This window comes from Spermophilus citellus (assembly GCF_964194105.1).
Source record: "Spermophilus citellus genome assembly, chromosome: 5".
Taxonomy (NCBI): Eukaryota; Metazoa; Chordata; class Mammalia; order Rodentia; family Sciuridae; genus Spermophilus; species Spermophilus citellus.
In genome coordinates this window covers 68,261,775-68,288,553 of record NC_138186.1, presented here as the reverse complement: position 1 = coordinate 68,288,553, position 26,779 = coordinate 68,261,775, and the positions used below count along the sequence as shown (strand labels likewise).

Below are 26,779 nucleotides of genomic sequence, written 5' to 3'. Positions count from 1 at the left end.
AGTACTATATATTCTGTTCTGCTCCGTTTTTTTTTTTTAAACTAAAAAATACATTCCAGAGATGTTCCCCATCAACACAGGGAACTTCTATTTCTGTTTCTTGTTATATAATATCATTTTAAATTGCTGACTTATATTCCTTGTAGAAATATAATTTATATACATATCACAATTTGTTTATGTAACCAATTCCCCTTCCTGAATATAGATTATTTTCTGTTAAAATTCTGATAACTATTTTCCTTGCTCACAACCCTACTTATTCTCGTATAATAAATTCCTAGAACAAGAATTGATAGGCAAAAAGTATGAATATGTTATAGTTTTTGATATGCACTGTCTGAGTGTGACAATGTCTTTTTATTAAGATAACTCATGCTCAGTACACTGCCAATGGCATCGCTCTCCCAGGAACATCCAGAAATGCATTGAAGGATTGACCCTGTTTCAATACACTAGGCTCTGCATACTAAAGTCTAAGCACTGTCCCATTGTGACAAAGTTCTGATTTTTCTTAAAGGTCATGAGATCTATGGAGGCCCTGATTTTATTATTTCTTGTTCAGGCATTTAAAACAAGAATCAGCAACATTCCTACAATTAAGAAGTTTCTCCAGCATGGGAGTCAGAGGAAGCCGCCCCCAGACAGTCACTATGTTGAAGTCGTCAGGACGGTTCTTCAGTTCTAATGGCAGCAGGTCTCGGGTGGCTTCAGATCCACTTGCAGCATCAGTGCATGCCAGCTATGGGCACACCAGAAACAAATTGTAAATTCTATGAGTGAAACATCTAAAAAGAACAAACTATGCTGCCATCAACAAATGCTGATTAAATGCAGTATAAAATCATTCTGTATGTGAGGTTTTTCTTCAGTTTGTCAATTGTGGATGGAGGTCTAGAATTTTTATGAAGTCAATGTTCTGCATAAATAAATTGGAGGCAGACATATTCAAGGCAGGGAACTACATGCAGTACTCTTCATGCTGTCTGCATCAAGATTCTGACCACTGGGGGAAGAGTGACCACACATTTAGGGGAACAGGATCTCTCTAACACCCACACTGATTTCTGGAAAAAAAAAAAAAAAGTGCCAAAGGGTGAAGTGGGATTAGCTGGTTCTACTTAGTAAGTCCTAGGAGGAAGTAAGGAGGAATGGGAATGTCCAGGGAACCCTATTTTGAAACTTTGAAGAAAAAAAAAAAACTTGGATAACTAGATGACACTTTTCCACCAAAGACTGGGTTTTGCTTTGATTAAAAAAAAAAAAATCCCAGATAGCACTGAGATTAAGATATAACCAATGAATATTCCCTTATACAACTTGACCATAATATTCCTCAGCCTTGATATATTTTCTTTAAGGACTATTGTGTTCCCAAGTTGTATGATTTGGAGTTCAGCCCCACATAGGGCTCATTTGATTGGGGGGATAGAAGAGCTGGTTTAGCGATGGAGCTTCTCTTAAGGACAATGATACAGGCACAATTGTGGTTCTTGGTGGTGTCTGGTCTGGAACAAATCTCCTGCCCGTGGTTTAGAGTACATGACTCTATCTGCTCCAAATCTCGCTGGGACATTCTGTCAATTTCTGATCGTGTATCTGGGTACATATCCTTACTTGTAAAATGATCTGATGACACCAGATTGCATGGCATTTCCTCAGGGCATGACCTAGTACATGAGACCCTGCCCCATTCATTATTCTTTTCCTTTCTTCCGACAATGGATTGATCAACAGAATTATGACAAACCTGGGCATTCACCATTCCCTTTGTTCCAGTCCACATGAACCTAAGTTCCTGCTCCCATCCTGTTTTCTGTATTAGTTGTGTCACTATAATGAGGTACCCAAGACAATTAATTTATAAAGAGAAAAATATTAATTTTGGCTCACAGTTCTGGGTGTTCTAGTGCAAGACCAAGTGGCTTCATTGCTTTGTTGAGGATGGTATATCATGGTGGAAATGTGTGGTGGAGCAAAGAGAGGAAGGATCGGGATTCTACACACCCTCAATGAGGGCTTCCCACTAGGTCCCTCCTCCTAAGGGTCCACAACAGCACCACCTTGGAGATCAGGCCTTTAACACAAGAACTTTTGAAGACTACCTCATCCAATCCACAGCAGCAGATGATTGGTATTTAGCTAATGACCCCAACCTCATCCCCCAATTAGAGAAAGCCGTTGTTGATCAGCAGCTGCTTAATTAAAAAGATACGGAGCAAGACAGAAAGAGACAAGACTACCCAGAAGACTCCCTCTCTGTGGAACAACTTTCCTCTGACCTCTACCAAAGTCAAGTGTCTAATCTTACAGACATTAAGTAGGAAAAGAAGAAGAAATAATTTTCTAATGACTCAAAACTGTACAATATTTTTTTTTTTGGAAATTTCTTGAATTTTCTTTTTTTATAATGATCTAGCTAAATAATCCAAAGAGTTTATAAGGCTACGCAGAGAAAAATAAAATCCTCCCTTCTTCCTGGGCCCTTACTGTTTGGGGCAGTGCCTCCCTCAGACTTAGCCAAGTCTGTGTGGTTGAGCTCCCCAAACTGCCAGGCAATTTTCCAGGGTTCTTGATTTGTCAGCCCTTAGGCCTGACCTCAATCTGGCATACTGACATGTTCTCAAAGAACACCCCAAAAGCACCAGACCACAAACATAGCCAGCCAGCCATCGCCAGAGCTTGTTGCACTGTCGCATGATCTCACAGATGCCACTTGATGTTTTTGCAGTTGCTTCTTGACTAATGATGGATTTGTACTCCGGCAAACCCGTCCTTAGTTGAAATATTGTTAAGACAAAAATGCAAAAGGTCCTAGCTTAGCAGCACAGCACACTGTAGGGCATGATGGTTTCCTGTCATGATCTGAAGCTGTAGCTTCCTGCTGCCACTGCCCAGCCTCACAAGAGAGTTATCTCACTACATACTGCTAGCTTGGGAAAAGATCAAAATTCAAAATTTGAAGTATGGTTTGTCCTGAATTTGTATCACTTTCACACTATCATAAAGTCAAGAATTGTAAGTCAAACCATTGTAAGTCAGGGACCATCTGCACATCCTAACCCTTCCTTTGTGGTTCTTTTTGGCTCCACCACCCAACTAGTAGAAGTAACTATGGTTGCCCAAAGAAAAGTGAACCTCAGAAAAAATAATATCATAAAGGAGTACTCAAGGCCCCACTTCCACTCTCCCATCATGGAGTGTCTTGGTTTTGGACGGAGAGAAGGTCAAGTTTAGGTGTCCAGCTCAAAATACTTCTAGGAATGAAGGGGTGGGGTTACGGGGGGCTTGATCCTATAACCCAGAAGACACTATTATGGAGACACTGTTACTAGCCTTGGTTCAACACTTAGTGGTCTGGCAAGTGACAATCTCTTTTCTTGGGTGGCTATAAATCTGTCCTTGCTTCAGTTAAGGTCATCTTTTCAAAAATTGCCGTTTGGACCTCAGAGAACTGTTTTGGACAATGGCACACATAATGACCCTTCCTAACTTGACCTTGGTAGTTCGTTTATTCTCCCTTTGGGCTCCTTTCCAAACTTTAAAACGTGATTTTAGAATCAAGTCAGAGATGGTTTACTCTCCCTGGAACACCAGTCCTTAGTGGAATTGAGAGAAAGGATTTTGGTTTTGATTTTGGTCTTTAATTTTGTTTGGGGGTGGTTTAGGGTTGTCGTTGATGTTTTTAAGCAAAGAAGGGGACTTTTTCATATGTATTCTTGAAAGAAAGAGAATTTCTAGAGTGTCAGGATTTTCCATATCTCGTGACAAGATCAGGTACCTTCCCAGATATATGGCATTGACTCACATCTTATTCTGATGTCTGGGTGGCCTTAGGTCCTTTCAAGATTCTTTTTTTTTTTTTGTTCAAATGTATTTTCTTTTTTCTTTTTTTTTATTGGTTGTTCACAACATTACAAAGCTCTTGACATATCATATTTCATACATTAGAATCAAGTGGGTTATGAACTCCCATTTTTACCCCAAATACAGATTGCAGAATCACATCAGTTACACATCCACATTTTTACATACTACCATATTAGTAACTGTTGTTTTCTGCTACCTTTCCTATCCTCTACTATCCCCCGCCCCTCCCCTCCCATCTTCTCTCTCTACCCCATTTACTGTAATTCATTTCCCTCCATGTTTATTATCCCGTTCCCCTCACAACCTCTTATATGTAATTTTGTATAACAATGAGGGTCTCCCTCCATTTCCATGCAATTTCCCTTTCTTCTCCCTTTCCCTCCCACCTCTTATCTCTGTTTAATGTTAATCTTTTCTTCCTGGTCTTCTTCCCTGCTCTGTTCTTAGTTGCTCTCATTATATCAAAGAAGACATTTGGTATTTGTTTTTTAGGGATTGGCTATCTTCACTAAGCATAATCTGCTCTAGTGCCATCCATTTCCCTGCAAATTCCATGATTTTGTCATTTTTTAGTGCTGCGTAATACTCCATGGTGTATAAATGCCACATTTTTTTTATCCATTCATCTATTGAAGGGCATCTGGGTTGATTCCACAGTCTAGCAATTGTGAATTGTGCTGCTATAAACATTGATGTGGCTGTGTCCCTGTAGTATGCTGTTTTTACGTCCTTTGGGTATAGTCCTAGGAGAGGGATAGCTGGGTCAATGGTGGTTTCATTCCCAATTTTCCAAGAAATCTCCGTACTGCTTTCCATATTGGCTGCACCAATTTGCAGTCCCACCAGCAGTGTATGAGTGTGCCTTTCCCCCCACATCCTTGCCAAAATTTATTGTTGTTTGTATTCATAATAGCTGCCATTCTAACTGGAGTGAGATGAAATCTTAGAGTAGTTTTGATTTGCATTTCTCTAATTGCTAGAGATGTTGAACATGTTTTCATATATTTGTTGATTGATTGTATATCATCTTCTGAGAAGTGTCTGTTCAGTTTGTTGGCCCATTTATTGATTGGGTTATTTGTTTTCTTGGTGTTAAAATATTTGAGTTCTTTAGATATCCTAGAGATTAGTGCTCTATCTGATATGCTTGTGGTAAAGATTTGCTCCCATTCTGTAGATTCTCTATTCACCTCATTGATTGTTTCTTTTGCTGAGAAGAAGCTTTTTAGTTTGAATCCATCACATTTATTGATTCTTGGTTTTAATTCTTGTACCATAGGAAGTTGGGCCCTAATCTGACATGATGGAGATTTGGGCCTACTTCTTCTATTAGGTGCAAGGTCTCTGGCTTTATTCCCAGGTCCTTGATCCACTTTGAGTTTTGTGCATGGTGAGAGATAGGGGTTTAATTTCATTTTACTACATATAGATTTCCAGTTTTCCCATCACCTTTGTTGAAGAGGCTATCTTTTCTTCAATGCATGTTTTTGGTGCCTTTACCAAGTGTGAGGTAATTGTATTTTTGTGGGTTTGTCTCTGTGTCTTCTGTTCCATTGGTCTTTGTGTCTGTTTTGTGCCAATATCATGTTGTTTTTGTAACTATAGCTCTGTAATATAATTTAAGTTCTGGTATTGTGGTGCCTCCTGCTTTATTTTTCTCTATAAAGATTGTTTTGGTTATTCTGAGCCTCTTAATTTTTACAGATGAATTTCATGACTGCTTTTCCTAATTCTATGAAGAATGTCATTAGAATGCTGATGGAAATTCCACTAAATTCTTATAGCACTTTTGGTAGTATGGCCATCTTGACATCAAGAGCATGAGAGAGCTTTCCATCTTCTAAGGTCTTCTTCAACTTCTTTCTTTAGTGTCCTGTAATTTTCATTGCAGAGGTATTTCACCTCTTTTGTTAGATTGATTCCAAGTTTTTTTTTTTGTTGTTGTTGTTTGTTTGAGACTTTTGTGAATGGGATAGTTATCTTAATTTCTCTTTCAACTGATTTGTCGTTGGAGTATAGAAATGCAATTGATTTATGGGTGTTAATTTTGTATCCTTCTACTATGCTGAATTTGTTTATGAGTTCTGGAAGTTTTCCGGTGAAGTTTTTTTTTTTTGGGGGGGGTCTTCTAAATATAAGATCATGTTGTTGGCCAGCAAATTTTGAGCTCTTCTTTTCCTATTCATATTCCTTTAATTTCTTTCTTTTGCCTAATTAGAGCAAGTAAATTGTTGACAGGAGATTTGAGCACAGGTCTGGCTTGGTCTTGCTGTGCCTGTTACAAACACAATAGCAGAGAAAGGTCAAGGGGGCAGAAGGACCTGCATGGATTTAAATCATGCATGACAAGGACGCAAGTACAGTGGAAAGGGGATGTAGAGAACTCTCAAGTTCTGCTTTAAGCTGTGTCACCTTTTCAGAGGGCTGTAACAGATAGGTAAAAGTAGCTGTTGTTTCCCAGTATTCTTTAAGCCCCCATATTCCCTGTACAATTGCAAAAGAATCCTGTAATCGTCTTGTTATTTCAACTGCTTTTCTTTTTAAGTCTTTGTGATCAAATCTAAAACTATAGTTGCATTTATTATTCCCAGATGGCATCATAGAGAACAGCTTTATGTAGTGACAAAGCATCCTGCCAAGTGTGAAACAAGAGACAGAAGAACCTCAGGCCTAGAAGAGATGCCACAGTTAGAATAACGTGGCTTTCCAGAGACACTTCCACTACAGGGAAGAGCCATCCCTTCTAGGGAATGGGATTGCAAAGGATTTTCAACGTTGAAGATTGTATCATTCCCTAAAGCAAAGGGGAACAGTAAAACACCATGTACTGAATGCTTCCTTTCTGTTTCCAAAAATCCTAGCCAAGGCAAGGGAACAATGAGAACAAGCCTGGATCAGAAAGCCCGGATACATATTATCTTGAAGAACACTGGCTCACGCACATTGGAAACTAGGGAAAGTCCATGTTATCTGTAGAAAGCTACCTTCTTACATGTATGCTGGGAGAATTGCTCCTTGGAATGCTGGTCAGACAAGCAAACTAAGCCCACTAATGCTGACGATGTCACGGCTTCTGCAGCCTAACATATAAAAACCCCTCTCTGAGTGGAGATGGGCACAAAGCTAGGGCACTGTGGAAAGGGTACATGTCACCCATCCAGTCTGCTGCCATTGGCCAAAACACCAGGAGAGAGAGAATGTGTTTCTTGGCAAAGCACCCTGGGGAACAGAGGTGCTGTCACTCTGTCACGGCTAAATTCTTCTTGGAATAGTCAGGGATCTCTTGTAAGCTTCCACCAGAAAATCATGTCTCCAATGCTTCCTTTGGGCACTTTCTTTGTCCTATCTGCAACCTACCCAACTGCCAGGGCACAACTGGGTTGTGGATGAAACAAAGCTTATATCCTCCCAGACAGTTTCTAAAATCCATCTTCTATTTAATTAGGGCCTCCACTTTGAGAAAAAACAAAAGACAAAGATACCCTCAAAATGTCTAGCTTATCTATAGTTAGAAAAGGTAGACATTCATCTCTAAGTGAAATGAGTTTAAGCATTTTTTAAAAATCAGAAGTTGCTTCCTGACTCTAGCATCAAGATGGACGTGCGTGTACAGACAGACGAACCACATGATAGGTTTAGGCATGATGCCTGGCACATAGTGGACCTTCAGGAGAGTTCAATTTTCTTTTTTCTCAATCTAGAAAAGAAGAACAGAGATTTTGTGGGTGGTTTTGAAGATAACATCTGTTTCTGAGTTGGCTAAATAAGATGTCGGAGGCTTTGAAATTGGGAAGAGAGGTGTGTTCAATAGGAGCCTCATGGCTGGTCCTGGGCAGGGAGGCCTCCCTCCCCTGGAATGTTTGTTCAGACTTGCTACACTGGGGGCGGGTGGGGGGGGGTTTGCTCCTTATGGCCCTCGTGGGTCTGATCCTACCATTTGGTTCTGTTCATTGTCATTTAAAAGAATTATGCTTTGAAAAGTGGAATTGTGGGAAAAGAGTTCTTTTCCTGTGGAGAAGGAAAGACAGAGCGAGATCCTCGCCATGCTCAAACACAAATGTCTGTAAGAGAAGAAAGCTCTGCAGCCCACGTTCAGTCCAACCACTCTGGGAATTAACAAACATTTCTGCTAAGAGAAAAAGCCCACTTCCAGGTCAACAGCTCTGGCTCAATATATCTGTGTTTTTTTGCCAAAAGTAAATAATTCAGACTCACAGCTGAACTCTTGCAGCAGCAACAGATGACCGACATTCCTTGCTTCTAAGGAGAGGATACTTGTGACCCCTCACTTGTTGTCCACCAGTGCCTCTGTCCCCGACCCTAGGAGTGGGCGGCTTCATCTAGAGCACACAATCTTCTGTTGGTTTGGCTTCCGAGGCTTATACCCATAATCTACAGTGCAGCCCTGGACAGGACCGTGGGCTGTACCTGGGAACTTACTAGAAGTGCAGTCTCAGGACTCAGCCTATCCCTACCCATCAGAATCCTCATTTTAAAAGACATCCAGGGGCTGGGGATGTGGCTCAAGCGGTAGCGCGCTCGCCTGGCATGCGTGCGGCCCGGGTTCGATCCTCAGCACCACATACCAACAAAGATGTCTCCGCCGAAAAACTAAAAAATAAATAAAAAATTCTCTCTCTCTCTCTCTCTCTCTCTCTCTCTCTCTCCCCCCCCCTCTCTTAAAAAAAAAAAAAGACACCCAGGTTATTTGTGTGCACCTTCAAGTTTGCAACTCCATTTCCCCAAACACACAGGTGAACTTGGCTGTCTGAATAGATCACCACTGTCTCTAGATGGGTAAATGTTCTGTCACCTCCCATCCCCACTTGCCATCCTCTCTATGGGAGGGCCTCCTCCGTCTCTGCCTGCTTTGGTTTGAGATCCTCACTTGCTTCCAGGGGTGGTGTTTTTATTCAAATTCTCAAGCACTAGATCATGGCTTCCTTCTTCCCCTTTGAGTGAGAGGTCTGTGAAGAAAGCGTGGACTTTAGCCACGTGAAAACCTGAGATCTGGCTGTTATAAGCTGGATGATTCAGCAAGTCCTTATCTTTCTGAGGTTCTGACATCTTATCTGTAAAATGAAAACATGACCTCTCTTGACATCATGTACCTGGCCCATATTTCACCTGCTTGCTCAACTTTCCTGGATGTCCCTTGATAACTAGGTCCTTGGGAACCCTGACAGGCAAGGCTCTGATGTCCTTGGGCCCATACCCTCCTTTTATAGTGGCACCAGAGAATTGGATATAGACAGCCCTTGTGATGCAAATGGTGCCTTTTTCAGATAGTCTCATTCCACTATATAATATTATAGTGGAATAGTGTGGTTATATCTAGAGGAAAAAAGTACTTAATTTTGAAGGAGCATATATTTTAGTAAAATGTACCTCCAACAATACAAAAATACATATGTGTAATGATATTTATTAAAGTATTGTTTGTAAGTCCTCAACATTGGAAAAATCCTAAATGTCCCCACACAGGCGAGAGATGGCATAAAAATATGATGCATGCAAACAATGAGATACTTACTTTGAAACTGTAAAATAAATAAACAAATAAATGACTAAATAAGAAAGTGCTTTGTGACCTAAGATGGAGATGAGTTCTGTGATCTGTCATTAAGTGAACATAACAACAACAAAACACAAAGTGCAAAAATATAGCTGTGATGTGCTGTCTTTCAGGTAAGAAAGAAGAGGAGCATTGAAACCTCTCCAAGCAATGAGTGCACACAAGGCCCAGCTCTTGTTCCCCAGTAAAAAGAGATGAGGAATTTTTGAGAAATAACTGAGTTCAGGGCTGGGGCAGAAGAAAGAAAGATAACCCTGGAACATTTTTTTTTTTTTTTTTTTTTTTTTGCTACAAAAAGTAGCTGGAGAAGAGAAAGCTTGTCATAAAAGACCGAGAAGCCAAGATGAAGGAACTCTAAAGGCCAAAGCTGGAATGATTTGAGCAGGTGGTTATACATATATCCAAATAATATATTTACTTGGTTATATAAATAACTGAGCAAAGGAGAAGGGATAGCTCTACTTTACAGAAGAATCCCAGTTATTAATTATAGAATAAACGAGGGAAATAAAAATCACTGTTAGAGGGCTGTGGATATAGTTCAGTTGGTAGAGTGCTTGCCTTGCACACACAAGGCCCTGGGTTCAGTCCCCAGGACCACACACAAAAAAAAATCACTGATAAACACTCTGGTAATATTTGCTGTAGACAAGATCTATAATGAATGCTATGTAGCCAGTAGATAAAAGCTTATTCAGAAGCAGAATATTTACCTAGTAACAAAGTCTCTCCATAAGATATTTATTCATTCCGAAGGGATAGCTTATAACTACAATGGGTCAACCCTGGAAGACATGCCTTTAATCAAGGGATCAAGATAAACATCGACAAGTATGAGACAGGTTATGTCTGGAAAATGATGTCTAGAAACCAAGCACTGAGAAGGTAATGGAGTAACTTCCATGATATTCTGCATAAAATGTATTATCTCAGCCAAACCACAAGAAAACATCAGGCAGATGCAAACTTAGGCACACGAAGTAATTGACCACTTCTCTTTAAAAATACCAAGATGATAAAGGAGAAGGATAGCCTGTCACAGATAGAGGTGGCTAAGTAGACATGACAACTAAATATAGTGTGGGGTATCAGATGACATCCTTGACTAGAAAAAAAATCCCACTTGAAAAACTGATGGAATCCAAGCAAGTCTGCAGTTTAATAAATAGCATTACCTAGTGTTGAATTCCTGATTTTGATCATTGTACTATGCTATTGTAAGGTGTTTATATTAGAGGACCCACGAGGTAAATGGTATCTTGGAACTCTATACCAGTTTTATAATTTTTTCCATAATTGAAATAATTTCAAAAAAATTAAAAGATACACCTTAAATGATTTGTTGATGAAATAAAATGAAATGAAATCTGAGATTCTTTTCAAATTTTATCGAAAATCATTGAAGCAAAGTGAAGGGTACATCTAAGCCTATCATAATGTTCTTGCTGCATTTATACATGTTAGCGAATTTCCATTACAAAAGGGAAGTTATGAATATTCATTAAGCTCCCTCTATGTGCTGGGCACTTTGGTCAGCCATGATTGGCAGTCATGCCTCCAGGAACTCACAGTTGACAGGGCGGAAGCAAGTATTAAACGTGGCAAGTCCAAGAGTGATATGATAGAGGGGGCACAGGACCCCAGGGCAGGGGACAGGAGTGTTCCAAACAGAGTAAACAGTGTGTGCAAAGGCTCAGGCAAGAGGAGCTAGAGTGCAGCCAATAAGATAAGGGTCTGCTAATGACCCCAACCAGGCAGCCAAGGTCTTACCATCTGGGGCTTGGACAACTCAGCCAGATTCCTTGGGCCTATGGAATTATGCAACAGAATCCACAGTTTAGCCCTTTCTACAAAAGTAGATTGCTCCCTCCCACTCTTATCAAATTCCTTTCCTGATAGCACTTTCTTACATTGAGGTTTTTCTTCCCCCATGAATTTTTTTTTTATTCTTTTTTTTTTTAAATCTGCCCTAAACTTTACAGTCTATTTAATGAAATCTTTTGAAAGTAGTGTCCTAAGAAAACTGATGTCCAGTGACCATGACCTTCTAGGACAGACTTAAAATCCTTTGTTAACACATACATTGATAATTCTAAAGGACAAAATTTGCCATTTTCTTTCTAATCTAGCATAAAATTCTGGAAACATGAAAGCCAGGGGAGTGGCTGTTCCCCATTGGACCCCACCCCTGTTCAGAGGGTAAGGGTTGTTAGCATATTAAAGCTGCCAACACACCCACTCAGAGCCGGCCTAGAGGAGCGCAGCAGCCAGGCAGCCTGCACTTGAATCAGGTTGGTACTCCCTTTTTAAAATCTTTGTGAATGTTCTGCTTCACTAGGAAAACATTTTTAAATGTGGTACTTTGTGTGAGCATTTTATGTTCTTATATTGCTTTCTTTGTATACTCAGGAGAAAAGAAATGTTGTCTATTAGTTCTTTTTTTATTATTTTTTTATTTTATTTTTTTTATTAGCTGTTCACAACATTACAAAGCTCTTGACATATCATATTTCATACATTAGATTGAAGTGGGTTATGAACCCCCAAGTGGTAAGGCAAGTGGACCTGGCTTTATTTCTTAGGTGAACTAAAGAACAACGCCCAACTTTTGAACTGTCATGTTCCCAGTCCAAAAGAGAATTTGGAAATACCTTTTATTTGCCAAGTTAAATATACCCCTGGGCTATGCTATCAAAGAACTTAACCTCTTTGTTTCTACTAGGTAGGAAACTTCCATCGCTTTAATTATTCTGTTTAAACGTCAGAATGGCAGTTTTTATAGCCAGAATTGGTTATTTTATTACAATGATCCTAGCTTATTCTACTTTTGCTCTATACTAAGTGTATTCTTAAATAATGATTCCTCTAAAGGAAATGCTATAAAGCAGAATAACAGCTGCAGATTTTGGACCGAACATGACACAATGTACGGTGCTAAAAGACTATGACAACTTCTCTGCTTCATGGACTCACAATTTAGTGTGTGTTCTTGGAAGGAAGAAAATGGTAACCTTTTCAGGCTGGGAAAATTCAAAAATAAGCTATAGCAGAAGGAAACTACTCTGAATATCAGAACTAGGTTAAAATCCAGACTTTATCTTAACTAGCTAAGTGGAAAATCACACACTCTTTCTAGAGTTCAAAGTATTCATTACCAGTTTGGAGGAAGGGCTAACTGACGTCTCAGATCCCATCCACATCTACAACTTGGGAATTCTTAAAGGGAGAGCTTGATGTATCTGTGAAGCTATAATTGGTTTTCATGAGGCACATACAGTCACTAAGTAACAAGTGACAGTCACTAATACCCCCAAATAACTGTCAACATAAAAAGAATAAAATGAATTTTTTTATATAAGAAAGCCTCAGAATCTCAGACCTTGTGAAAAGCCACATGCGTGTTGGGGCCTGTGCAGGGCAAACCAGAATTCATGGAGGAAAAAAAAAACCAACCCCAAATACCCAGAATCTTCTGTGGGAGAAGAGATTAAAATGTAATGAAGGGGACGCACTCTATAGTATTGCTATCAGCAGCTTTTTTATATACCCATGAGGAACAACCCTAATCTAAGGGTAGGAAGGCAGACACACAGGGATTTAGAAAGCTGCTACGGCAGGATGGTACTAACCTAGGCAGAAAGGGCAGACTCTTCATCTCAGCCTGGCATCCTTGTACCCTGGCTCTGGCTTGCTTGAGTGATGAGTCTTAGGTCCAATTCTCAGGAATCCACAAAGGACAGCCACACATTTTGCAGGGTGCATTCTGCTGTGTCAAGTGTCTTCAAGCCTGTGGTCCTGACTAGATGGAGCAGGGACCAAAGCAGATTAGTATCTTGCTCCCTCCAACCATTGTCACTGCTTAACATGCTTGATATGTGGAAACTGTTCTGTGAATGTTAGAAAGTTTGAACGAAATTTTTAAAGAAGAGCAATATATTTACATGGAAAGCAGAAAGAAGGCAATAAAAAAAAAGAAAAGAAAGAAGGAAAGAAAAAGATTACACTAAATTTCCCCTGGCACATTTAAATGATTTTGACATACAGAAAAATCAAATTTCACACATGATAGCTCAGTGGTAGAGCACTTGCCTAACATGGGTGAGGCACTGGGTTTGATCCTCAGAACCTCATACAAAATAAATAAATAAAATAAAGTTTTGAAAAATATATTTTAAAAAAATAACTACTGCATAGAGATAAATATATATGTGCTAAAAAATGAACAACCACAACATCTTGCAAAACACATTTTAAAGTGTTTTCTGACCAAAGGTCTAGCAATTAAAGATATATTTGAAATTGTTTCTCGCTAACCCAAGGCAATTGAATCTTTGCTTTTTTAATGAACTCTGGGCTTTTGTATTCACAGTCCTGATGAAACTTGCCTCACCCCATGGCTGAACTTGCCTGGCCACTGTGGGACCTGCTCTTTCTGGCTCCCTTCTCTGAGCTATTCTCCCAAGCAGCTTGGGATACAGCAGTGATTCTCAGCCAGGGGTGATTTTGCAGACCTAAAGGAGATTTGGCAAAGCCTAGAGATGTTTGGGGTTGTCATGATTGGACAGTGGAGGGAAGTACAGAACTGTGCTTTTGGATGCTGCTTAGTAAATAAACTCCAATTATTTCCTGCAACAAAGAATTTTCCAGCCTAAAATGTCTACAGTGCAGAAAAGCTGGGGATAGGCAACAAATTTCTTTGGCTAGTCCCAGCCAAGTTTATTTCTTACATTTACACCAACACAGAGCACAGTCACATATACAACCTCAAAAGATAACTGGAAATAAAATCAAGGTTTCACCATAAAACATTGACCGTTGCCGTATATGGCACACACGCTGATATTTTCTATGATGATGAAACTTTAAAACATTATCTGAAAAACCATGGTATTGATTTTACAACCCACAAAGAAGTCATGATCCAAAGTTTGCACAATGCTGATCTAGAGAAGTTCCAAGGTTTGGGGGACCAATAAAAGTGTACTTGATGAATAAAAGTATATATATACTTTTTTTTGGGTACTGGGGTTTTGGCAATTGAAACCAGATGCACTTAACCACTGAGCCACCTCCTTACCCCTTTTTATTTTGAGACAGACTCTCACTAAGTTGCTGAGGCTGGCCTCAAACTTGCCATCCTCTTGCCTTAGCCTCTCAGGTCACTGGGATTACAGTTATAGGCCAGCGTACCTGGCATAAAAGTGTATTTGAATGCCAGGTTTACCATATCAGTAACCTGTATAGATATAAATATCTTCTTTTGCAAACTTAGAATAATAAAAATCTATATGAAATAATTTTATGAGGACTAAATGAAGATAAAAATGAGAAACAAAACGTGTTCCCCATGATATAAATAATCCTTTCTTGGATTGTAAAAGAAAGTTCAGTAGTGGAAAAACAGAATTTCAGTATAAAAAAGAAATAAGCACCTTTTCCTGTGGGGAGAATTTAGGTTTGGGCTGCAGTCAGGGAAGACTGAACCTCATTTTAATGCTTTTGAATAAATGCAGCACAGGAGCCAAAGAGCTGGCGAGTAACTTTGCTCCTGTCCCCTTCTTCCTGACAGACACTATGTCCTGTGTCCTGTGGTTTTTGAGGCCTCCTTCCGGGCTGCCAGGTCCTTCAGGTGTAGGATCCAACCTGCTCTGTTCATATCCTCAAAATGAGGGCAAATAGCAATATGAGAGTGGCTTGGTGCAATTTCAGGAGTGGACCAAGGAAGATCTTCCTGGGACTCCAGCAGCCCTTCCATGTAGAAGGCAGATTTTTTTTGTATTGTTGGATTATTAGCCATAAATTAAAGTACCTCTTTCTTCTGTGTACTCACTCATTCATTCATTTATATTTAGTGAAACAAGAGAGACTGCTAATATGGCGGGGAAGCCTGTGCTTCATTACTTCAATGCCCGGGGCAGAATGGAATCCATTCGGTGGCTCTTGGCAGCAGCTGGAGTGGAGGTAGGTTCTAAGTTAGGTTACCTTATGTTGGATCTAAAATTGACTATATCAACATACTTTTCTAAGCTAGGAGAGTTCCATACTAGATAACCTGTGAATGGTCTGCCTTAAATAAAAAAAAGTCCCGTTATTATGAAAGAAATTGACTGACTGACCAAAGGGAAATGACAAAAATCTGCCTGGCAAAGGGCCACATGAACAATTAAAGTACATTCTGTAAATGTATTTTAATTATATAGAATAATGTAAATAATGTACTCTGATCGTATTAAAAGATATTTTTAAAAGAAATCAGAGACATCAAATAATCACAGTGTGTGAAATTTATTTGCATTTAAATGAACTTTATAGTTTGTGACAGAAGCAATTAGAAACTGGAATATTGAATAGGTATCAAGTGAAATTTTAAAATCGTTAATTTTTAGTGAGTTTTTTGTGTGATTTTAGGTGTGATATTGTTATTTTTTAAAAATAGTTCTTAGTTTTAGAGACACCCTGAAGTATTTAGGATGAGATCACATGATACCTCAGACTTATTTCACATGACCAAAGTGAGAGAGAGGATGGACACGGGGAGGAAATAGATCAGCGTGAGTTGGTAATTACTGGAACTAGTGACTGATATGAGGAAGATGCTTGTGTTTTATGTGTATTTTTATATGTACCAGAAACTCACACAATATAAAGGTAAAATGTGTAAGAAACTAAAAGTAATTAAAAATAAAAGCACAGATGAGAGGTGGGAGGGAGTAGAGAGTAACAACCGGCCTTTAACAGTGGAGCACATCTGTTTAGTAATTATTTTGTTGAGCACCCATGAAATGCCAGGTTCTGTGCTGGGTCCTGAGGACACAGGGTGAACAAGGCAGACAGAGTTCCTGTCTTCAGGCAGCCTGCATATATGTGAGGATGCAGACAAATTGGGACTTAAATGAAGAGTGGAAACAAGCATTTTACCTGGTTAAAAGGCCATTGCTGGAATGGAACCACCATTTGATCCAGTTATCCCACTCCTCAGCATATATACCCAAAGGACTTAAAAAAGGCATACTATAGTGCTGCAACCACATCAATGTTTATAGCAGCTCAATTCACAATGGCTAAGCTATGGAACCAACCTAGGTGACCTTCAACAGATGAATGGATAAAGAAATTGTGGTATATATACACAATGGAATATTACTCAGCCATAAAGAAAAATGAAATTATGGCATTTGCTGGTAAATGGATAGAACTAGAGACTATCATGCTATGTGAAATAAGCTAGTCCCCCCCAAACCAAAGACCAATGTTCTCTCTGATATGTGGATCTAACACACAATAAAGTGGGAGGAGGGAAGAATAGAAGTTCACTGGATTAGACAAAGGGAAATGAAGGGAAAGGAGGGGAATAGGGATAGGAAAGACAGTATAATGAGTCAGGCATAACTTTCCTATGTTCATATATGAATACATGACCAGTGTCAACTGCACATCAAGTTCAACCACAAGAATGGGAAGTTGTACTCTGTATATATAATATGTCAAATACACTCTACTGTCCTGTATATCTAAAAATAACAAATAAAAAAATAAATAAAGAAAAAAGGCCATTCCTTCTAACTTTTGAATAGGAAAAGCTGGTAAGGCTCTGTGTTGAGTGCTTCCCCCTAGTGGCATCACTAGGAAAAACAATTTTTAGTCGGATCAGAGGGACCCAGCAACTGCAGAAGGGGTTTCGTGGGAAGGAAGTGAACACTCTCAGGGCAGAGATTTTGTTCTGTGAGTGGGAGCAGAAGAGGATGGTTAAAGGGTGTGGTCACGTTCTGTGAAGGGAATTTTTAATGTGCTCCCTTGCCCTCATACGGGATTACACTTTCTCAATTCCTTCATAAATGCCTGAGAATTTTTAGCTTGATCCTTTCTGAATTTCATAAAGAAGCAAGTGCACAAAATCTCAAAATACTGTAGTGCCATTCTAGGCAGATATAGATATAGATATAGATCTTCAGTACCATATATATCTTTTTATATGGTACTAGGGATTGAATTTGGTGGTGTTTTAGCATTGGGATACATTTCTATCCCTTTTTAAAAATCATGCCCTTTACTTGGTAGAGCTAATCTGAAGTTCCAAGTGGTCCTGATCAGACTCTTCTGTGTGTACTGCCAAACTCAAGAAATTTTAACCTCTCCATATTAATTACTGGACAGGGACTAATTAAGTTTTAAAGGCTATGAAGTTATACAGTGAACAATAAGAACTTCTTGACTTTTTCTGTTTCCAGTTTGAAGAGAAGCTTATAGAATCTCCAGAAGATTTGGATAAGTTAAAAAATGGTAAGACCATCTGAATGTTCTTGATGAAGGTGTCCAGCAAAAGGTTGAAATACCAGGCAATGATATGGTGTATGGTGGGGTGGTAGCTAGGGATGGTAGAGAGGTAGAGTCCGGGTAAAATGTAAGGGTGGGACTCCTTGAAAAGATCTGGCAACTCTCGCAGGGTTAAAAAGGGCTGAACCTCTCTGAGAATTGCTAAGGAATCATTCCCGGGCCTTGTGTGTACCCTCTCCTTGCTTTCTCATCCTTTCTACACCAGAATGAGCAGTTGTCAGCTCAGGATCCTATATGTCCTCTCATCCAAGCACACACAGGGATATGCATTAGATGGCAGGAGGGGAAATAGATAAGGCAATTACCTTAAGTTTTTAAATTTATGACTTGTCACAATATCCCAGCAAAACTGAAGACTTGAAAGAGCCTAGAAAGGAACCTCAGCATAAAAAACTCTCAGAACCTAACTTAAATGTCAAGAACACCATGAAACTTAATTTGGAAGCTTCCCACTTAAAATGACATCTGGCTGGCAGCCCTGCCACAGCCCCTCCTAACCTTCCTAAAATATCCATGAAAATGTATTAAACACACACACACAGGCACTTAGTATGTATTTAGATGGGAATAAAAGACAAATAAAATAAGCTAAAAAGTAAAAGGATAGGTGAGGAAAAAGGACTATAGGAAGCTGAAAATAAAATGCTATTTTACTTGAAAAGTTACCAGGCAATATATTTTTTTTTCATTTGTATCTTCAGTGATTTCAAGGAACATTTTCTCATCATGAATGAATGGGACCCATAGACAGTTCATTCTCTTTTTCCTTTTCTCCTTCCACAAGATGGGAGTTTGATGTTCCAGCAGGTGCCCATGGTGGAGATTGACGGGATGAAGCTGGTGCAGTCCAGAGCCATTCTCAACTACATTGCCACCAAACACAACCTCTACGGGAAGGACATGAAGGAGAGAGTCCTGTATGGCGTATTTTCTGTTCTCACACCAAGAGATAACAAGGGAAAGATTTAGGCTCTTTCTTGGGTGAACAGGACCATGACAGCTGGATCATGACTGGCATCAGGCTGGGCTGGGCAAATACAATATGGCAGAGTCCTATGGATATGAGGGAAGAGGAATCTTGGAGTAGGTTCAATGAGTGTCATTATAGCAGAGGATGATGTTCTCAGACTCAGCACAGGGACAGAGTTTTAAACACTGATAAGCCATGAAGTCATGAGGATAGTAGAATCATGATTCTAGGTGCTCAGTCCTAGAGGTTAGACTCCAGCTAATAGCATAGGACAAAGACTATCATGTTTGATGGTGTCAAGGAGGAGTCCTGGGGAGGGAAGGATCCAAAGGACTGATTCCTAATTTCCAGAAATTATAATAACGATGACCAGGAACCTAAATTACCAGCTTATGTTATGGATGGGTCAGCTCCATGGAAAGTGAGTAGAGGCCGGTACCTAAGATAACAGGGTTTCCTCAAGTGTTTCATGAAGAACTAATGCAGCTAGACTGATTCTGCACCATTAAAGCTGGGGTGAGATTTTCCTCCCTGTTGTGATATAGCTGCTTGATTAAAAACAAAATTGTTTATGAAACTGTGGGGTCCTCCAAAGAATTACAGAATTATCAATGACCCAGCCATTCTAGTATGAGGTGTATATCCATAAGAAATGGAAATACATTTTTTACTAATATTCATATAGAAATGTTCTTGGCAGCATTATTCATAAATTTTAAAAAGTGATAACATCTCAAATATCTAACAAAGGATGAATGGAGGAATAAAATGTGCTATAGCTAAACAATGGAATAGTATTTGACCATGAGAAGAGATGAATTCCTGTTGCATCTACAACATGGGTAAACTCTGAAAACATTATGTAAAAGAAACCACACCCCAAAGAGGCCTTATATTCTGTGATCCATTTATATAAAATATTCACATTAAAATCCATAGAGGCAGAAAATAGATTGGCAGTTGCCTGGGGCTGTAAGGAGTGGGGGAGGGGACTCACTACCAAAGCACATGATTGCGAGGAGGGGGATTTGGAGTGATTGAAATGTTCTGCAATTAGAGAATGTTAATGTTTCCATAATTCTATGAATATACTAAAACGTGCTAAATACTATGCTTTAAAGGGGCAACAATTATAGTGTGTGAATGTGACAAGAAAGCCATTACTTCAAAAGAATTGTAAAAAGTCCAGTTTGAAATAGCAGAAATAAAGGTCTCCTAGGATATGTATTAGTTGTAACTGAATAAAATATTGCACCAAATAAATAAAGGGATATTTTAGGTGGAGTCCTGGGGAATGGAAAGAAGCCCAGGGTGGGGAAACAGCATGTGAAAAAATTGTGGAAAAGTGTTTCATGAGAAATAAATGGGAGAACTTCTAACCTTGAACAGGAAAATGAGCTTGGGCTATGTAACAGTATAAGAGAGGAGCAGGAGTGTATTTGAGAAGCTGAGTAAGGGCCCCTGCCTTGACTTACTCAAAGGTGGGACATTAGCCATTTTTTGATAGAATAAACCACAACAGAGAAAGTAAACCCTATGTTTATTATCTGCAGTTAAATGTAGTATTCCACTATGTTGTCTCTGATTAGTGACCCTGGTCAAGCTACTGATGCTTTGATGAGTAGAACAAAAATTTAGATATATAGGTACCCCAATAGATTGTTCTAAGAAATAAATGTTGACACATAGTAAAATCATAACATAATGACTAGCACATAAAAAGCACCCACAGGACGGGAATTATTTGGCAACAGTCTGAAGCTCTACACTCTGAAGTTTTTAAACATTAACATCTAAAGAAACATTGACTTTTGGATGTTTTTGTCTTTCAGGATTGATATGTATACAGAGGGTATGGCAGATTTGAATGAAATGATCATGCATCTGCCACTGTGTCCTGCCGATCAAAAAGATGCCAAGATAGCCTTGATCAAAGACAGAACAAAAAATCGTTACCTCCCTGTCTTTGAAAAAGTGAGTGAATCTGATCAGTTTGGGGCACTGGGTTCAGTGGACAAGAGAAAAACAGAACTGGGCATTTATAGACATTGATTTTCACTTCCAGAGAGGCTTCTTGAACACCAGAGCAATGCCCTGACTTGCAAGGCATTTTATAAAAAATGGACTGTGAAGATGCCTTGTGTAGTTATATCAAAGTTATCATTTTTCACAAAAGTTTAATTTATTAGGCCCCAATCTAGAATTCAATATTTGATGGAATGTCATGGTCACAGCAATTGGGCTGTAGAAGACTCTGAACCACAGTAGAGGTTGACTAGATGCTGCAGAACACCTGGGGCTTTAATTCCAGAGCAACCTGGTGAAAACGATGCATTGCAGAATACTCTGGCACCCTGTGTGAATAGGGAGACGTGATACTGGCTCATCAGAGGAATTTGGGAGAGTTTCAAGGATGGATGAGAAGTCTCTAAACAATGATAGTGGCAGAAGATGGACCGTAAGAGACAGATGAAGAGATGGTATAAAAAATCATTTTATAGGATTTGGAGACCGGCTTTCAGACTTGAGGGAAAAGCCATGCAAAGTAAGGAAATGAAGGTCCATCATTACATAGTGCCTAGCTGGATTAAGATTTCCCTCTGAAGGTAAATTGAGGACATTTCAAGGACAAAACTAGTGTAACTGATGCTTGGTAACAATTAAGAACAAAAAATGATTACAAACGATATAGTTATCAAACAAATAAATTGTAGAACTAGCATTCTCTCTCTCTCTCTCTCTCTCTCTCTCTCTCTCTCTCTCTCTCTCACACACACACACACACACACACACACACACACAGTCTGGAGGGCATTTACCAAAACATTTAACAGTGGTTCATCTTTAAGAGGTGATGGCAAATGTGTGTTTCCTTTTTATACTCTATGATTTTCACATTGATAGAATGTTTAAATAAATACCACATATTTCTGATACATTTTATTATGCCAATTTCATACATCCAGAAAAGTTGAAGTAAGTGTCTAACGAATGCATAGTTCCACCTAGATAGCAGAATTAACATCCTATGATGTTGACTTCATCATATGTGTCTATCTCCCTACAACCCTCTCCATCAGTTAAACATATTATTTTTCATGCATTACAAAGGAATTTGCAGACATCAGTACGGTTCACCCCTAGGGAATTCCTCATGTAGATTATATCATAGTGTACGTTAGGAGTTACAGCTGATTTTGCAAAGGAGGTAATGAATTCAAGTTCACCCAGGTTTACTTCAGATCCCAGAGAGATAACAAAAAAATGACGAGAGCAGACAAGAGGAAAAACACAAACTCTAAGATTGTCTTTCCCTGGGGGAAGGGTGCTTCCATGAAGGTGGAGCCAGTACCATAGGACATGGGAGAGAGAGAGTAGAAGGTCAGACACATCCTGAAACTTCAGGGCTTCATCCTTTTAGAATGTGGAGCAGATAGAAACATGTTAAGCCCGTGGCATGTGTGGAAGATCCAGGCAGGGGAGAGGACACTCTCAGATCTCAGGGCTTCACCCTGTGGGGCGTGGGGCAGACAGGAACACGGTCAGCCCTTGGTGGATGCAGAAGATGCAGGTACTATTGGGAGGTATGAATGATACAGGGATGTGGGGATGAGAATGAAGGTCCCCTGGGCTTTAACAGAGGAGGGAACAGAGCCCCACTTTGCACAGTCTCTCATGAGTCAGGGGGCCTGAAGAAAGATCTACAGCTCCACACCTGTCCAGGAGGTAGGAGGGGTTGAGTTGGGCTGAGAAGCTTGGGGCAACTCGAGGTACCAGCTAGCTGTGCATGTATTCACAATCTCACTCCTTGTATTCTGCAGGTATTGAAGAGTCATGGACAAGACTACCTTGTTGGCAACAAGCTGAGCAGGGCTGACATTCACCTCACTGAACTGCTCTACTATGTGGAAGAGGTGGACTCCAGCCTTCTGGCCAACTTCCCCCTGCTGAAGGTGATCTACCTCAAGTCCTCAGAGAGGCAGCCCTACATCTCCTTTCACGAATCTCATTATTTGAACCTTTGAGTTGGTGAGGTTCCAACCTCCAGCCTTCTCAAGACCTTCAACTCCTCCCCCTGGCCTCCAGAGTGAACTTCTAAACCCTGGATTTGAAGCATGAAAAACATCTTGTTAGTTGGGTTTGGTGGTACCTACTTGTAATCCCAGCTACCCAGGAGACTGAGGCAGTTCTAGGCCAGCCTGTGCAACTTATGGAGATCCTGTCTCAAACTAAAATAAAACAGGATGGGAGTGTAGCTTAGTGGTAGAGTGTCCTTGAGTTCAAACTCCAGTGTCTCAAAGGAAAAAAAAGAGAGAATTTTGGAATATATCTCAGGAAATCTGAGAGGTGAATGCTACTCAAGAAAAATATTTTGCCTTTTATTGTGAGAACCCAGGGCCCAATGCACTCGCTCCCTCCCTCTCCCCCTGTCCCACTCTGTCTCTCTCTCTGGTCTCCTGTTCCTTGTGGGCTCTGTTCCTGATTCCTCTGGGATTCCTTTATCCCAGGTGTGCCCTTGTCTTTACATAGTGAGTCCATCTGAGCAAGTGTCTTTCACCGATCTCCTGCCTTTGGTTCTGACTCTTAGACACTGTGTTTCTCACGCCACAGTTTCCCACCTCATCTAGTTTCCCATTTCTTAACAATCCTAACTTTTGTCTCTCAGTGTGAAAATTGGTTGACACTTGCCCCAGGTTAAACTTTAATATTTTCTCTTCACTTCCAACTCAATTTCCCCATGTCTTAATTGTTTTGGATACTTGTCTCTGTTGATATCTGAGCAACATGTTGCTCTTCTTTGAGAAAGAAAAATGAATCTATAGGATTCAGGTCTAAGAAGGCAGTGGAGACTGTAAACTGAATAGTCTTAAAACATACCTTTCAAAAATATGCCATTGAGCTGTTTCCTCCCTCTAATCTTCTTTATTATTAGATATCTGTTTCTAATGTTGCTGATGGTGGGACTTGGTTTGTCTTTGTCTAGAAGAGGTGCAGATTCCCCGGGGTTGTGCTAATAGTTGGTTTAGACTTTGGACCCCTCCCTAAGACTATGATTTTTGTGTTGCAGGCCCTGAAAACCAGAATCAGTAACCTCCCCAGTGTGAAGAAATTCCTGCAGCCTGGCAGCCAGAGGAAGCCTCCCACTGATGAGAAAAAGTTAGAAGAAGCGAGGAAGATTTTCAAATTTTAAGAAAGCTGGCATTGACCAAGACCAGCATACCAAATTTCTAAAGTTTTGCAATAATGAAGTGCTTCACCTAAATGTTGATCTTGGCTTCTATTAAGAATATAATGATGTTTTCAAATTATGCATGATAATCAAATAATAAAACTCCTTGGAGAAGACTTAATTTAAACTTATTCCCTTCATCAGGATCTAATATGAAATCAGATTTCTAATCTTCTTCTAACATGTCTCTTTCTTGGAATTAAAATCCTAATAAAAAATAAAAATATAAAAAAACACAAAGGCTGAATGTTTTCTGTAATATGCAGATGCTAATTCACGATGGGGGGGCACTAGAGAAGAAGAGAGTTACCTTAGATTAGGTAGAGGGTAGTGAAGCAGGGGAGAGAAGGGGACGTGGGGATAGGAAGGATAGTAGAACGAAACATTCATTATTCCTTTATGTGTTTATGTGACTGTATGACCACTGTGATTCTACAACGTGTACACTCAGAAAAATAAGAAATCATATCCCATCTATGTATGACATATCAAAGTGCATAAACACATTCTATTATCATGTAGAACTAATTAAAATAAATAAAAATTAAACAAAAAGAAAACAAGAAAAAGTACAACTCAAAACAATTTGGAAACAAAAAAAATAGAGATTTTTGTGGATTGTTTTTCTTTTCCAAGAATTGTTCTATAACATCTGTCAGACAGTTTATTAAAGAGTCCGGTTTAGAAGGTTTAGAAATATACATTTGAAATTCTCAAGTATGAATAGGAAAATGGTTATCATTTGGGGTAATCGAATAACAAAATTTTCTTCTTGTCTTGGAGAGCTATTTTATTTCTAATTAAAAAAAAAGTTTAGTTTTTAGTTAGCTATTTGCCCCCAATTCACCTTTAACTGGGTGTACTCTATTTGACTCGGCCATGTGATATGAAAAGTTTTCCAGCAGGCCATCTGCTTGCTGTATGCAGACGTCCTTACCTGCTGGGTTAATAGAGGTTTTTCATCTGTCATAGACCTTCATCTAATTCATGGTCATCCCACAGGAAGTTTCTTCAAAAGGGCAGTTCCCAATGCCTTGCACAGAGACATTCTGAGCACATGACCAGTGCCAGAGGGAGCTGAGGAGTTCATGCTAACGTTGCTCTCTCTGTAGGAGTAGTGACAACATAGCTGTGGATTGGAATTTGTCAAGATCACAGACTTGAAATCCCTAATGGACCAGTGAAAGTGACATTCATCTGCGTAGTTCCAGGAATTCAATTACTTCTCAAACCTCTACCTCCTTTTGAGAAAGAAGCTGCCCAGTCCTACCAGACACAATCCAACCACTACACGATATGGCACACAATAGTTCTAGAACTTACAGGTGAATCAAAATCTGTAAGAACGTTTGGATTTATACGGAAGAATGACCTGGATTTATAACTTCACAAAATTAAGCACAGTAATTATCTCCTTGTGAACTCTTGTAGTCTCAGGTTAAGGAGTATCTGTTAATCTCTGCCCTTTGCCAAGTTCAACATATGCCTGTTCTTTCCAAGTTTCTCTTCCTCGGTCCTATGTACCCTCAGTAGGGCCAGCTCACTTCTTTATTAGTTCTGTTTGATCTGTAGAAAATTGTTTCTGATAATCTAGACTGGCTGATGCCATGTCACAGTTCTATTATTTAATGCCTCTGTAGCACTCCTTTACATGAAGAAAGATCAAAGGGAGAAACTATAGACACCTGTGCACTCTGTTGAGAGCCACAGCCGATGGGATGGCGCCTAGCATTTTGCCAGTACTGAGTTCCGGTTGAGCTCCTGCGGGGATTCCTGGAGAGTTCGCGTTGGTTGGTGAAGTTCCGGTGGAGGGAGTTCTGGTTGGTGTGTGGTGTGTTCCTGGAGTAGCCGCGTGGGTGGCGTTCGGGAGAGTTCTTGGGGAGTGTGCTGGTGAAGTTTGGAAATAAAGTTTGTTCCTGCTTGAGTGGCTAGTGATTTGTGCCCAGCCAGACTGCGGCAGCGCTCAAACATTTCTATAAATATCTTGCACCCCTATTGAAGCATTCCAAGCGATACTGTAATACAACCATGTGAGAATGCTTGCTAAAATTTTACGGCAACTCTCTGCTCTCCGAGCAGTCACAATTTATTGAAGACACAAATACGCATATACGTATGTATTCAAATTTAGTTATTTATTTTAATAAGAATGAAGTAGTCTGTCAGGAGAGGTAAATTCTAGTTCATTCTTTGCCACTCATTAGGTAGGTGACAAGTCACATTTTCTCTCTGGTATTCAATCATTTATGACAAACCTAGAAAATGACTAAGGCAGGGATTCTTGGCTTTGGCACAACTACCCTTATGGATCGGGTAATTCTTGGGGGTCTGTTTATTGCAGTATATTTAGACTCAGACTAAACCTCTACTCAGTTGATGCTGTAACTTCCTGATCCTCAAATGCTGATAAACCAAACTGTCTCCGGACATTGCTGCATGCCATCTAGGATAGAGGCCAAAATCAACCTTGGTCAAGACTCACTGGACTTCTCAGGCACTAAAACTCAGAAAACTAGATAATCACTGGAGCACATGTGCAATTTTTTTTTAAAAAAAACCTCTAAAATCACTGAGATAGAATGTATAACATCACTGTAAATTAGAATATAAGTGTCATAAGTGCATTGGAATAAGTGTTAATATTGGTGGAGAAAGTTATAAGAGACTAACAGTTTCAGTGAGATCCTCTTTTCTGTATCCAGATTTTGGAGCTGTCAAAATCACATTGTAAGTTGGTACTGAGAGTGAGATTTTCTCAAAGATAAGATGAAATCCTAATTTGAAGGGGAAGTGGATAGAC

At 39.7% G+C, this 26,779-nt stretch overlaps 1 protein-coding gene across 4 annotated transcripts in view; it reads left to right on the top strand.

Moving 5' to 3' along the window:
- The window catches only part of LOC308648862 (glutathione S-transferase A1), a 61,005-nt gene extending 36,797 nt beyond the window's left edge, over positions 1-24,208 (top strand). Inside the window, exons 1-7 of one of the 4 annotated variants that reach the window (XM_081293941.1) lie at positions 11,674-11,736; positions 15,298-15,406; positions 17,674-17,725; positions 18,564-18,696; positions 20,582-20,723; positions 22,571-22,702; positions 23,818-24,208. In XM_081293941.1, coding sequence (XP_081150067.1) covers positions 15,320-15,406; positions 17,674-17,725; positions 18,564-18,696; positions 20,582-20,723; positions 22,571-22,702; positions 23,818-23,940 — 669 coding nt within the window. In that variant the 5' untranslated portion in view covers positions 11,674-11,736; positions 15,298-15,319 and the 3' untranslated portion in view covers positions 23,941-24,208. Of the gene's footprint in view, positions 1-368; positions 519-565; positions 798-11,673; positions 11,737-15,297; positions 15,407-17,673; positions 17,726-18,563; positions 18,697-20,581; positions 20,724-22,570; positions 22,703-23,817 lie in introns of those variants that run through there. The other 3 variants (XM_081293944.1, XM_081293942.1, XM_081293943.1) reach the window with 3 other exon arrangements.
- Positions 24,209-26,779: the final 2,571 nt, after the last annotated feature.